This window comes from Trachurus trachurus (assembly GCF_905171665.1).
Source record: "Trachurus trachurus genome assembly, chromosome: 2".
Taxonomy (NCBI): Eukaryota; Metazoa; Chordata; class Actinopteri; order Carangiformes; family Carangidae; genus Trachurus; species Trachurus trachurus.
In genome coordinates, this window is record NC_139914.1 from 12,502,937 (window position 1) to 12,516,170 (window position 13,234).

The 13,234-nt window shown below is 39.5% G+C and overlaps 1 protein-coding gene across 1 annotated transcript in view; it reads right to left on the reverse strand.

Annotated features, from left to right (window-relative positions):
• Positions 1 to 6,283: 6,283 nt before the first annotated feature.
• Positions 6,284 to 13,234, reverse strand: part of LOC310998191 (inactive dipeptidyl peptidase 10-like) — a gene marked incomplete at both ends in the record, with an annotated part of 63,409 nt that continues 56,458 nt past the window's right edge. Inside the window, 7 exons of the mRNA XM_083988127.1 lie at positions 6,284 to 6,439; positions 7,751 to 7,824; positions 8,007 to 8,079; positions 10,157 to 10,215; positions 10,891 to 10,990; positions 11,117 to 11,171; positions 11,917 to 11,982. Coding sequence (XP_083844253.1) covers positions 6,284 to 6,439; positions 7,751 to 7,824; positions 8,007 to 8,079; positions 10,157 to 10,215; positions 10,891 to 10,990; positions 11,117 to 11,171; positions 11,917 to 11,982 — 583 coding nt within the window. The remainder of the gene's footprint in view (positions 6,440 to 7,750; positions 7,825 to 8,006; positions 8,080 to 10,156; positions 10,216 to 10,890; positions 10,991 to 11,116; positions 11,172 to 11,916; positions 11,983 to 13,234) is intronic.

The window sequence follows — 13,234 nt, forward strand, 5'->3', positions numbered from 1 at the left end:
ACTTCTTTTGGATGATTTAAGCCCGCTTTTTTCCCCCTTGTCTTTAAAACAAAACTTAGGGTCTGCTGCCTGAAGACAAATCACAGGGCAAAAAATACACATTTCCGGGGAGGGTGTTGCGGTTGCAGTTGCAGTCATCTTTCTGCACCAGCTGATTAAGGCCCTAAGTGACTAACACAAATTATATTGTTCTCTTATCAATATCGGTATTAAATTACACACAGAGAAAAATGTCTCCACTTAAAATAGGGACAAACAGAGGGGATGGAGGCATTTTTGGATATCTTTTTTTTTTTTTTTTTTTAGATATTTGTGTCTCCTGTATTTTTAAATTCTTCTTTAGCCTACATACACATGACACATGACGATATGATATGATATGATTCACTGTGTGAGTCATTACCTCATGGCAGTAAAGATAACCGATCAATGAGTTTCATGTGTGTGTGCCCGCATTGAAAGAAAAGATAACACTTGTCTGCCATACTCCTACCCTTAGCACCAGTTTTTCTGTAAACATCACCTGAGGCATGACTCATGTTTTCTACAAATTCAATGAGGTAGCCTACAACATTTCAGAAACGTCACACACATAACAAAAGGAGGCAAACTGCAGGGCTTAATACACATTTTACTGCATTAGTTATGGCTTAGTCGGCCTACATGAAACGGCCTTTACAACCTTAGAGGTCAGTGGTGGGAAAACCTGAGGTGATCTACTGTGGTTATTTATAGGCTATGTTGACCTTTTTCAATGCAGAACTTTTGCATGTAATGTATTTTTGTACTGAATTCTACTTGGTTAATAATCTGAATACTTCACTCTCCTTTAATAGTAGACTACAGCAGAAACACTTGTGATACTGAAAGGCAATAAAGCACAGTAAAAAGAAACAAAAAAGTGTTTGTACATACCTTTTCTTTGATGAAATGAACTGCATCAAGTTTCCAACTTCAGTGAGACATTCAACAACAGAACCAACAGGCTAATACTTGTTTCAGGTGTGACTAGAGAGACACCCAACTGTTTCAACTTTTAGTTTCTCTATTCCCCCTCTTAGAGTCATCCAGTAGGAACCGCCCAGCTACAGGCAGAGTCAGTACATGTCCACCCCCCTTTATTTCTCAACCTTAGAGGATCAATTCAATCGAGTCACATGACATGAACATGATAACCAGTTTTTGAGCATTCCTTGTATGAATCATGAGAGGAAGCTCCATGAAAAAAACAGAAGAATAAACACTCCTTTCCTCAGATCTGATGACTCTTGCATGTCCTTGTTGTTGCACCTTGCATTTTCACTTGGTGGTGTATAAACTGTATTAGTTTGTCTCAGATTTATATGTGAAATATCAGCTACACTGAAGACAATTTACTTCAATTAAATACAGTTTTTAGTATGCAGCGAAACTCAAAAACACATTACCGGTACTCATCCAAGTCATATAACTTAATCCTCTTGTCTTCTTTACATACACAATAAAGATAAAGAGGCCACGTCAGTGTGTCAGAGTGTACACAGTGTGTTTAATTCTTATTAATAATTACCTCAGTCACACTTTCACAGTCATTAACTCCTTTGTGGCAGGAGAAGTGAGAGGAAAGATCATTGAGTTTCATGTGTGTGTGTACACAGGACAAGAAAACCTTCATCCATCATGACAAGTTTGCCAAGCTCCTCTACTGCCACCCTCAGGCCAATTTGTGTACCTGTTGAGGTACAGCAGTCTTGCACATTTACAATATGGCAGAATCCTTTCCAGATATCTGTGTGTTTCTTTGTTTACTATGTGCATAAACTTGTCCCTCATTTTTTACAGGATCACAACAACAGGTATTGAACATATCTTTGCGTTTGTTTTGCACATTTTCTATCTAGTTGGGTATGTTATCATACATAATAAACATCCCTTTGTTATTGCTTAAAATACGATCTGAAAATATCTTCCCATGTAAGACTGAATAGGAGGTTACAGAGAAAATAAGTTAAAGACTCTTCTTCAATTGTAAAATATATAGAAATCAGTTTAGATAAACATAACTAAAAATGAAACAGTACTTTGTACTTGTTATTTCTGGGCTATGTCTTTGAATGAGAATTGGAAAACAGTTTGGAGTTTATTATTGTGCATCAAACACAATACGTTTCCATCCAGATATTGAGAAGTCTGGGAGATCAATGTATTAGAAGATACAAATCTAGAAAATATGTTATATATATCAATCATCAATTACAACACGCTCAGTCTGTATATATGATGTTAAGAATGGGCTGTAGCCATGTTTTAAGTAGGCTTTGAGGTGGAAAAAAGGCTGTTTTTCAGTTTGAAGACACAAAACAAGAAGTAAATATAGCTCCTTCATTGTTCTTTAATATTAAAACAGCCAAAAAATACAACAAGCTTTGTTTTATTAACCCCACATTCACAATATCCACCCCACCCCGGAGGAAAATCAAGTGAAATTCACAGTACAAACCCCAACAGAGACACCGACCATGACTCCACACACTGATACTTTAAACTGGACTCTGATGGTACGAAGCAACAGAAGCTGATCTCAGAACAGATAGACATAGGGATGGGATGGCGTTGCATCAGCTGCTGCTGCTGCTGCTGCTGCTGCTGCTGCCAGATGCAAAGAGCTCCGTGTTTCATCTTTAAATGAATTATGAGAGTGTAGCCGTATCCAAGGATACCAAAGACGTTGGCATGGCGACGGATTGCTAGCCTAGTGTATGTTAGGGGGGGATTATCACCAGAGTTCATACACTGCAAAAATTCAAAATCTTACCAAGAATATTTGTCTTAATTCTAGTCAAAATAAATCTCATTCTACTTAAAATAAGACTCATCATATTAAAAGCAGCTTGTTTTAGACACTTTTTACTTCTTTCAAGGATATTTTCACTTGGAATAAGTAGAAAAATCTGACAGTGGAGCAAGTTTTTCTTCCTTATTACAAGCACAAAAAACTTACTTTCACTGGCAGATTTTTCTACTTATTTCAAGTGAAAATTTGTTTGAAACAAGTGAAAATGATCTAAAAACAAGTTAATTTTTATGTGATGAGTCTTATTTTAAGTGGAAAGAGATTAGTTTTGACTAGAAATGAGACATTTTGACAAGAAATAAGACAAATATTCTTGGAAAGATGCAGAGTTTTTGCAGTGCACCAACTCTCGTGGCCGTGGTTTCCTTCTGTTTTTCTTTTTGCTAATATCGGCTGTGGAAATGAAAGAAGTCCCGACAGTGAGTGGACACGAGTCGCCCCCCTCAGCACCGAGGACATTCATCACTGTGATTAATGGCACTCGTGTGCGGCCGACCGTGTTGGTCTGAATCACCCTCGCACCCATAATCACAGTGAAGAGCGCTCCGAGGCCCCGCGTCGTCACAACAACACTCCTGATGCCTTTTCAGTGTTTCCAAAATGCATTGTACAGCAAAAATACATTTTAAAGTGAAGGGAGCAATTGCACTTGAAATAATTTACCCAAACTGTGGAGGGACATTTCAATTAATGATGTTTTTTTACATGAGAAATGAGAAATGATGCACCACAAGTGGCAGGTTTGTCCTCACATAAGGGCGTTTGCTTTGTTTTAAAAAAAGAAAAAAAGGAGGAAGGAGGAAGTTTTACCCCTAAACATATAGAAAAGAATGGTCTAAAATCAGTTCATCAATAATCTCATTTAAATCCTGCAACTGTGAAACAACAAAGTTAAGTGGAATGGGACAAAGTTTAAAGCAAAAACAACATTTAATTATCAAATGGTGAATGTGCTTGTCATAATAATGGCCCTATATATTCTGCACCCTCACTTTCTCTATTAATTATTGATTTAAATATAGATTCAATGAGATTAAGTGCTGCAGGCTGCGTTGAGCTGCTGTACAACCTCTGGGAGTAAGGTAAGGAGCCTGACAGGCAAAACCCAGGGGGAAAACAAAATAAAAGTCTGACAACTCACTTAAATATAACTCAGATTTCACCAGCATCCAAGTAACATCGCAGCAAAAGAAAGACATGATAAATAGAAATCAATCAGAGAAATAAATAAATACAAAAATAATATATAAATAATAAATAAATCCCACTTGAAACATTCACAACTCTCTGTACAAAAATCGCACAACAACATCTCAAAAGAGGCTGTTTCATGACGAACCAACGGAGTCTGAGCTTCAGTTTGCTCCACGTTTCACTACGACGTCCTGTACAAGTGAATCACTGACAGATGAAGCAGTGAAGTGACAGGAAAGAGGACATGAAGGTCGAGAACGAGAAACCACAACTACAAGAAAAAAGAAGTCCTTGATGTCGAACGGTTCAGGCGATCTGCATGAAAACTAAACTTCTCAATAGTTTAGGGAATGAGCTTGTAATCGATATAACAGGCTGCTAAAAAAAACAAAAAAAACATCTAATAACAGACAAACACTTTGTCCTGACAGTCTGTATGTGGTGTAGGTAAATACCTGGGGCCTGTGCTATGAAGCAGATTCAACATAACCCAGGTTTGAAGGTTTCCCAGTCTGCAGCATCTGACCGATCCTTACTAATGAGGAGAAGAATTCTGCAGCGATATGAAATCTGTCAAATCATGGAACAATCTTCCAACTAATCTGAAACTTTGTACAGACTTCAATGTTTTCTCTCTGTTTTCTTTTTAACCTTGGCAAAGTGTGAAGTATTTTAATAACTGTATGTTTCTTTCTGATATGAAATAGGCCTATGTCCTGAGTGTTTGTGATGTGTGAGAGGGTGTATATGCACATGTGTATGGATGTTTAGAACGCTATGTAAATTGATAATTCTTACCTTTCTATTGTTCTTATTCACCTGCCCAGGGACTACGGATGGAAAGTAGCTAGTAAGCTAAATCCGGTACAAGGCATCTCTTCTCATCTCGAGACTAATGTTATTTTGTACATTGTCCCTGATACAAATAAACGTATTAAACTAAACTAAACTAAACTAAACTGAAAGATCAGATCCAGACAGACAGTAACACAGTCACTGCAGAGATTTAGACTACTGACTGACTGTGTAAATGCCTCAGTTCGTAGGCTTAGAGAATCACTGCTCCATCACTATGGGTCTGACTGACTGACTGTAATCATATTTGTGTAGCCTGTTCCTCTAGATTGGCCTGTTGCCGACATAATTTTGCGGTGTGTGTGCGATGCAGACACTTAGAGGGATCTGAGTTTAGCTTTTTTGTTTGTTTTTATGACAATTTGTGCATCCAACAGATCTGATTGGTCAGGAGGCGGAGCTTTTATACCCGGCGATGTCAATCTGGAACATAACCTGCTCCGGACCAGGTTGGCCGTTCAGCATACTGTAAGTTACCATTGGAGATGTATCCGTTTAGCTTAGCGGGTGGAGTTTGATTCCACCGGTGGCCCTTTGCCTCCCCATTTCCTGTCTCTCTACAGCTGTGATATCAATTAATGCAATGATATACATACATACATATATATATATAGAAAAGAAAAAAAGGAGTAAACCGCTGTTGTAGTATGGAAAAAAAAAAGCAGAATCGTGCTTCATAGTAGTCCAGGCCCCTGGTCGGTTACCATGTCTGGAGTTTTGTTCGTTGCGGCGCTCAGAGATGACATCATCCGGGTCAGAGGTCAGCAGGTCAACCTACAGACCCCGGATGTTGATAACAGCTAACCCCGGACTCAGAGGGGAATAGCACTAGCCTATCAGAACTAAATATTGGTGAAATGAAGGAGTTTCTCTGCAGATAATGTGTTATTTAGAGGCTGCATCCCGCTGCACTGTAGACTCTCGACTTGTAATGACACCAAAGTTATCTGGGTGAGTAAATGATCGTATTTTATGCTAGAAATAAGGTCCAGATTGTAAAAAATGGAAATTCCCCTTTACACCAATGCTGCTAAACTGTTGAAAATTTGTTCTCATTTCACGAATTTGGTTGTGGACGCTGCTGAAAGTGTCAGTGCATGTTTAGAAACCGCCAAACTCTGCGTTGCATTTGCTACTTAGCGCCCCCTACAGGTGGAAACCGCATCACAACATCACATCTGAATGTTTTAGGCTTATTTCTACTGAGATGATGTATGATGGAGTCTGATATGTTGAGGAGAAGCTTGTTTTGTCCATCAAATATTGTGCTGCAGTTATAAAACACACACTCACACACACACACGCGCACACACACACTCACTCAAATCAGGCTACAGATGCTCATAACACACAAACCGACACACACAGCTGTGGACGCGGCCCAGCTGCCATCCATCCCTCTCACTCGCCATCGTCGTCATCGTCGTCGTCGTTGTCGCTCTGTTGGCTGAGTAACGATGACACGTCGAGCAGGCAGCCTCTGAAATAACCAATCAGGGAGTGAGTCAGCTGGACCCGGCTGCGCTGAGACAGGAAGTGTCCCTCGTCCGGATAAATCTGGAAATAGATGGAAAAACAAACAAGAACAAGGGATGAGAAGAAGCACAGACACGATGCGTTCAGAGGCACAAGGACGATTCATATGTTTTTCAGTCTATTCAACCAGATGTAGTCTACTTGCCAACAATGAGTACCTGGAAATGTTGAGTACCCCAAAGTTTTATGTTAGAAATAGATAGTATGGGTCCCCAGTATTCAGAAACTGCTGGATGCTAACTTATATATATTAGCATAATTGACATAATTAGCATAAATTAGCATATTTTGCCTATATGGGCAATATTTCAACAAAATTGACTTGGCTGATCTGGGCAATATTAGTGTGGTTTTAGGGGTTATTGATGATGCTGAATCCATTTCTGACATTTTCAAAATTCAAAATGGCTGTCTAAACCGGAAGTGACCAGATTTTGAAATCCATCAAAATCGGCCCACTGGCGGTTAAAATCTGGTCACTTCCGGTTTAGACAGCCATTTTGAATTTTGTAAATGTCAGAAATGGATTCAGCATCATCAATAACCCCTAAAACCACTCCAATATTGCCCAGATCAGCCAAGTCAATTTTGTTAAAAATATTGCCCATATAGGCAATTATGCTAATTTATGCTAATTATGTCTTTTATGCTAATTGTCCAATATATATAAGTTAGCATCCGACAGTTTCTGAATACTGGGGACCCATACTATATATTTCTAACATAAAACTTTGGGGTACTCAACATTTCCGGGTTCACAATGGGGCCCTATGGGCTGGCAAGTAGACTAATGTGAAATAAGGTTTTACAAGATCAAGGATGGTAAAAAATGAATAACCATTCAATAGCAAATTTAAAACGGTACATTTTCAGATGTGTGAATGTAAAATTTCACAATAAAGTTAAAAGTTAGGCCTGATAAGAAAAGTTTGGCTCTGTACACCTGGATTAATTTTTTATTTTCTGCTTTAGACAAAAGATACTCGAGGCGTTGTTTGGCCTCTACGATACTTTATGAATAATTGAAGGCGAGACGCTCCAGCCGGCGTGTCAATCAAACACGGTTCAAAATCACACAGCTTTTCCAAAGATGCCAAATCGGTAAAATTGAATATTTCCATTCGACATTCGAGATTTCACCAGGTGTAAACATCATGAAGCTTTAAAGGAGATTTGGAACAAGTTGATACAAAACAACTTTCTCATGAGAAAGTGAACTATTTCTTTAAGGAAGGAGAAGAAGTTGAGGTTCTTTTCTGATATTTTTTGTCTTATTTTTGTGTCTCCGGTTGTTTTTTTTAATACTTTTTATCCAGGCTGCACAGTGTTTACCTGCATAGTGTAGTTGGCTCCGATCTTTATTAAGTGTTTGATGAGTTCTGCTGAGTGCTGGAAGTGAACGTTGGCTGCAGAGAGAACCACAAAAACACGGCAGTTAAGTGTTTGCTGCATAAAAGGTGAAGGTTTGAATGCTCATATAAAGAACACGCTGCTGTTAATCACACACATTAATGGTTACCAAGATAATTACATCCTTTGTTGTACATTACAGTATGTTGGAATGAATGGAAATCAAACATCTCCGTACCGTCGGCGGTGCCGTGAGCCAGGAGCAGAGTTCCTCCCTGCAGACCTTTCATCTTGGACAGGACTTTGGACTCCTGGACACGCAGATATAAATAAATAGACATTATTTAAAAAGCACTGGCATCAGGAAGTGAAGTCCAGTGACAGAAGAAGCTGTCAGGTAATATAATAATGCAGAAATACTCATTTAACATGCAGAATCATCATCAAATTGGTCATAATTTACAGTCACTACGCACTTTATTTTTCTACACACAGTTACACACATTGCACATTTTCTACTTTGCACTAAAGTCAACGCTGCCAATTTGTTGTTGTATATAGCTACTTTTGTACATCACATTTTATTTTATTTGCTATTTCTATTTTATTATGTATAGTTTGTTCTTTATATTCTTATTCTTTACATTCTTATACTATTATGTTGTTATCGTCACTGTGTGTCTGTGTAATGCTGCTGCTGCACTGTCATTTCCCAGCTTGGGATCAATAAAGTCTATCTATCTATCTATCTATCTATCTATCTATCTATCTATCTATCTATCTATCTATCTATCTATCTATCTATCTATCTAAATTAATAATAATGACAAAATAAAACTATAAAAATTTCTCTTTTCATGTGCTGAGCTCTTTTTTAATAACTTTAAACTTTATCTATTTTCTTTTATTTTACTTTTTTACTCTTCTTTGCTCCTGCTTTTAACTCTGTGTTTTTTGTTTTTATGCTGTTCTTTTTTTTAATTAAAAATGTTTTGTCTTTACATGTATGTAAAGCACATTGAGTTGCCTTGGTATGAAATGCGCTATAATAAATAAAGATGCCTTGCCTTTCCTTAAACATATGTATAGTCTCTAACTGTGTCTTAAAGTAAGGAGAATTTGTTAAAAATAATAATAAAACAATGAAAATGACCAAATAAAGCTGGAAAACAAGAATTTATTCATCAATAGGAAACAGTCTTAATAAAAAACAGTAATAATCTGTTGAGCTTTATCACTGATGAGTCTGATTTCACCCCATTATCATAATAATAATAATAATAAAAACTCTTATTTTTGATGCTGATTAAAGAAATGAAGGAAATCGATCTGGTTCTTTTTCTTTTCTTTGTTTTGGTGAAATATTGGATAATTCAGCATCCTGTTTAGACACACACACGTGCAGTAACTTGTATTTTCCTGTGAAACAATAAAACCCAGCCTGCACATTGACTGGAGCGGAGCTGTTAAAGTGGAGGATATCTCAGCCTCTCACGCCCATTATTCACTTTCCCCCCGCTGGGATTCAAACGGGACAATTTTCCGGCCACAGTCGGCCGCCGCCGCACATCAACGCCCATGCAATTTTTTTTTTACAACCTGTTCCTTTAGTCTCTGAGAACAGGGTGAGTGATGCTGCCCCGCTGATTATTGTCTGATCGAATCGTGCCACATTCACTGTCATAAAAATAGCGTCCTCTGCTCTGGCCCAGTTCTCGGCAGCAGCCCACTTAGAGAGGAAAACACAGCCTGCGACCTTCACTTAGATGAAACTGTGTATTTGTTCCCATCCTTGTGTTTTTTTTCTTTTTTTTTTTCTCCTTTCTCCGCTGTTGTAAACACAGGATTTTGGAAGCGTTGACTAAAAAAAAAAAAAAAAAAAACGCTGGTGGCCACATTTTCTCTTTTGGGGGTTGTTTTGTTTGTGAAGCGAACCAAAGCGGAGCGCACACGGCTCAGAGCGCGGTGTGACCTCCACTGGGCCAGAAGAGATTTGGTGGAAAAAACACTGTTAAAAAATAAAAAAATAAAAATCCCTCACTTGTCATTGGACGACACTGAACTGCACTGTTTTTATACCAACAACTACACATGATGCACATGAACTAAACTACAACACAGATTGAATGAAAACTAATTAAAATACATGTATTTCATCAAGTCAAAAACAATAACTTTTTTTCAACTGACGATGATTTGTTTGTTGCTATGGAGATGTGTCAGTAATTGGGTTTAATTGGGCCCCTAAACAACATTTTTCCATCTGAGCGCTGTATTGATGAACTCCCGTGTCAGTCAGTAACCTACATCGAACATTTTGCGTCTGGTTGGTGGGAAGAAAAAAATAAAGATTCAAGATGTAAAGAAATAAATGACTAAATAACTGACCTGGGATCTGCTCTCTTCCGTCGAAGGCAAACCAAAGTATCGTTCAGAGAACGCTGAAGCTGAAAGACAGAAAACAAACACAAATTAAAGGAGAATTCTGGAAATAAAAGCAGTTCTATGTTTTTTTTCCATCCAAAATCATTTTTTCCTCCTAAATCCATGTTTTCCTTTGTTTTTGTCTTTGTTGATATGGAAACAGTCCCAAATTTGACAGTCGACTAGTAAGGTCTACCCAGGAAACATAAAAACACACGTTAACACTGCTCTCTTACAAAAAAAATGCTACTATCCCTTTAAAGAGGAGTGCAGAGAGTCTTCTACTGCAATTAAAGTACTTAGGGGCTATTTGTAGATCATACAACCCCACTTTAAAAAAAATGCTACTATCCCTTTAATGAAGTTATACAAGCATACAAGCATGTGTAGTGATATTTTGAGCATTATATAGAGGCCAAAGTCGCCGTTAGAAGAACTGCCCCCATTACTTTGCTGTTTAACTGCTTTGTAGAGCAGCTAGCAGGAGGAGAGCTAGGTCCGGGCTGCACATATTTTTCTCAGATTTTTTCCTATGATCGCACTCGGGGACCTAGAGCTGTAGAGCGTTACTTAGAAAATGACCGGAATTCTCCTTTAAAACAGGGTCGGTAGCTGAAAATGTTGGAAACATAACAAAAGAGAAACATGGCAGTACTGTAGTTTATTAATCTCTGAGGAGGAGGCTGTGATTGGCTCACCGTACAGGGACCAGTCGATGACGGGGGCCTGGGCCGCCGCGCATCTGATCAGCCTCTCCGGGGCCTTGAGCATCATGAGGGTGAGGAAGCCGCCGTAGTCCTGACACAGGAGACACAGTAACCCAGATTCATTCACACTTCACACTAGATATCAAACACACACACAGCTCTGACATGTGAACAGGTCGTTTCCAACGTTCACACACGGATTAATGGAGAGACGAACCTCGCCGAAGACTCCGACGCGGGTTCGGTCGATGAACGGCAGCGACACCAGGTACCTGAAGAACACAGACAGAGTTGCACTTTTAAAGTTTCTCATCATCTGGATGGAAAAAGCTTCAATTTACAGATCATAAACAGTGAGGATGTCAAAGGTTAAAGGTCATTGCTTTGACTGCTCATGTGAGAAGAGGCTGCTGGGAAAAGAAATGAGAAAACACAGCAGAACAACATGGCACCACATGTGTGTCCTTGGAAAAAAAACATGTTTTATAGAAATAATTCATAGATTTGATCTGTTTTATTATCTAATCAGATAATAAACTGATCATTTTCTTTCTTATTTCATCCAGCCAATGAGAAATATTCAGTTTATTCACACAGAGGAAGAAAATGAGCGTATATTCCCATGTGAGAGGTTCTGTCGATTGATGAATCGATGAATAAATTCATAGATTCGGCTTAAGAAAACTAGAAAAACCTGCACAAAATCCATCCCTAGATGTTTTTTTCCCTCCTCCTTTAATGATGTCACACGCTGCATTAATAAAACGCTCCTTCAAACAACGCCTGTCTCTGCTGCATCTTTCCACAAAAACGGTTCAAAGGCGGTGTCTCTGAAATTCTGATGAGCTTCGCGGGAAGTCGCCAGGGGAAAAAAAAACCCTCCCGTCTCTTTCCAAATGAATAGAAATCAGAGAGAGACGCAGACACCGAGGCACAAAGGCAGGCAACTCTCGGAGAAGTTAGAATGACACATGGAGGCTGGAGGAAAAGGTGCGAAGGCGTGTGTGTGTGACGTACTGGAGAGCTGCTATCTGGTCCTCTGCGTCCACCGTGCCGAGCCTCAGGTGGACCTGCTGTAAAATCCTGTGAGGTGACAAGAAAAGAAGAAGAGGGGTCAAGAGTAGGAATGGGCATTTTGAATAATTTTCTAACCGAGTACCCTAACCTTGTCGTACCCGGGTAACCGAATACTGTAATAAAGAATAAAATGACGTCATGTCTGATGGACAGAGCGCTCTGTCCGTCAGACAGTCGCATTACTGACACACAGCATCGTCAGACTAAATATCAGGTGGATAATAAGAGTAGAGACTGGAGTTTAAGATGCACATATGTAGCAGATGTGCATCTTTATGCAGCGGCTGCCTCGGAGGAGAAAACTTTTTTTTCTTTAGCGGTGCTTATTTATTAGTCCACACTAGAGGGCTGCATTGGGGTTGGGTCCCGCCGGGTCCCGCGGGACCCAACCCAAATCTCGCGGGAGCGGGCGGTTTGAACTTTGCTGCGGGCGGGAACGGGCGGGTAAAACAAAACACTGCGGGAGCGACAGGATGACGGAGTCAACAAACGAAATAGAAAAAAAGCTGAAACAAGGTCTCTACAACACAAAAAATAAGCAAGGCAAGTCTGATATTTGGAAAAGATTCTCAATTGTTTGTGACAAAGATATAAAGGTAGAAAAATAAATAAAACACAGAAGAGGACAATAGAATATGAAACAGCCCTTATTGAATTGAAAAATGAAAACAACGAAATAGGAGCGCTAGACCAGTGCCTCAAAAGACACGCAGTCCATGAGTCTCTTTTTAATAGCCTATAGAATTACGTGTTTTCTCCTGCGGGACAGGAGAAGACACAAAATCAATGCATCTCTATTATTGTGCGGGCATAAATTCTCAGAGTTTTGCAGGTGCGGGCGGGAGTGGACATGCACATTGCGGGAGCGGGCGGGAATGGTCAGAAATTCAGCGGGGGCGGGCAGGAGCGGGATGAAGAAAACAGTCCCGCGCAGGGCTCTAGTCCACACTACATGTTGGTGCCTTCGGTCCTCTCTGCCTCGCATCGTTTCAGGAAATAACTGGGAAGGTTTCAGAATGTTTCTAAACTGAAAGCAGATTTTCTAACAGACTTGATGACACCTGTCGCCTCGGTCCCGACGGTTTACGCCGAGGGAATCATCACAGATTATTGTAAAAGGTTTGAAAGTCCGAGGCTCGATCCAAAAACGCTTTTACACAGCGGAAAATCACGTTGCTTGATCCGAAACTGTTTAACACTACAAAAAGCCGAACCATGGCTTGATGATGTAGTTTGATCCGACACTAGACTGTTGCTC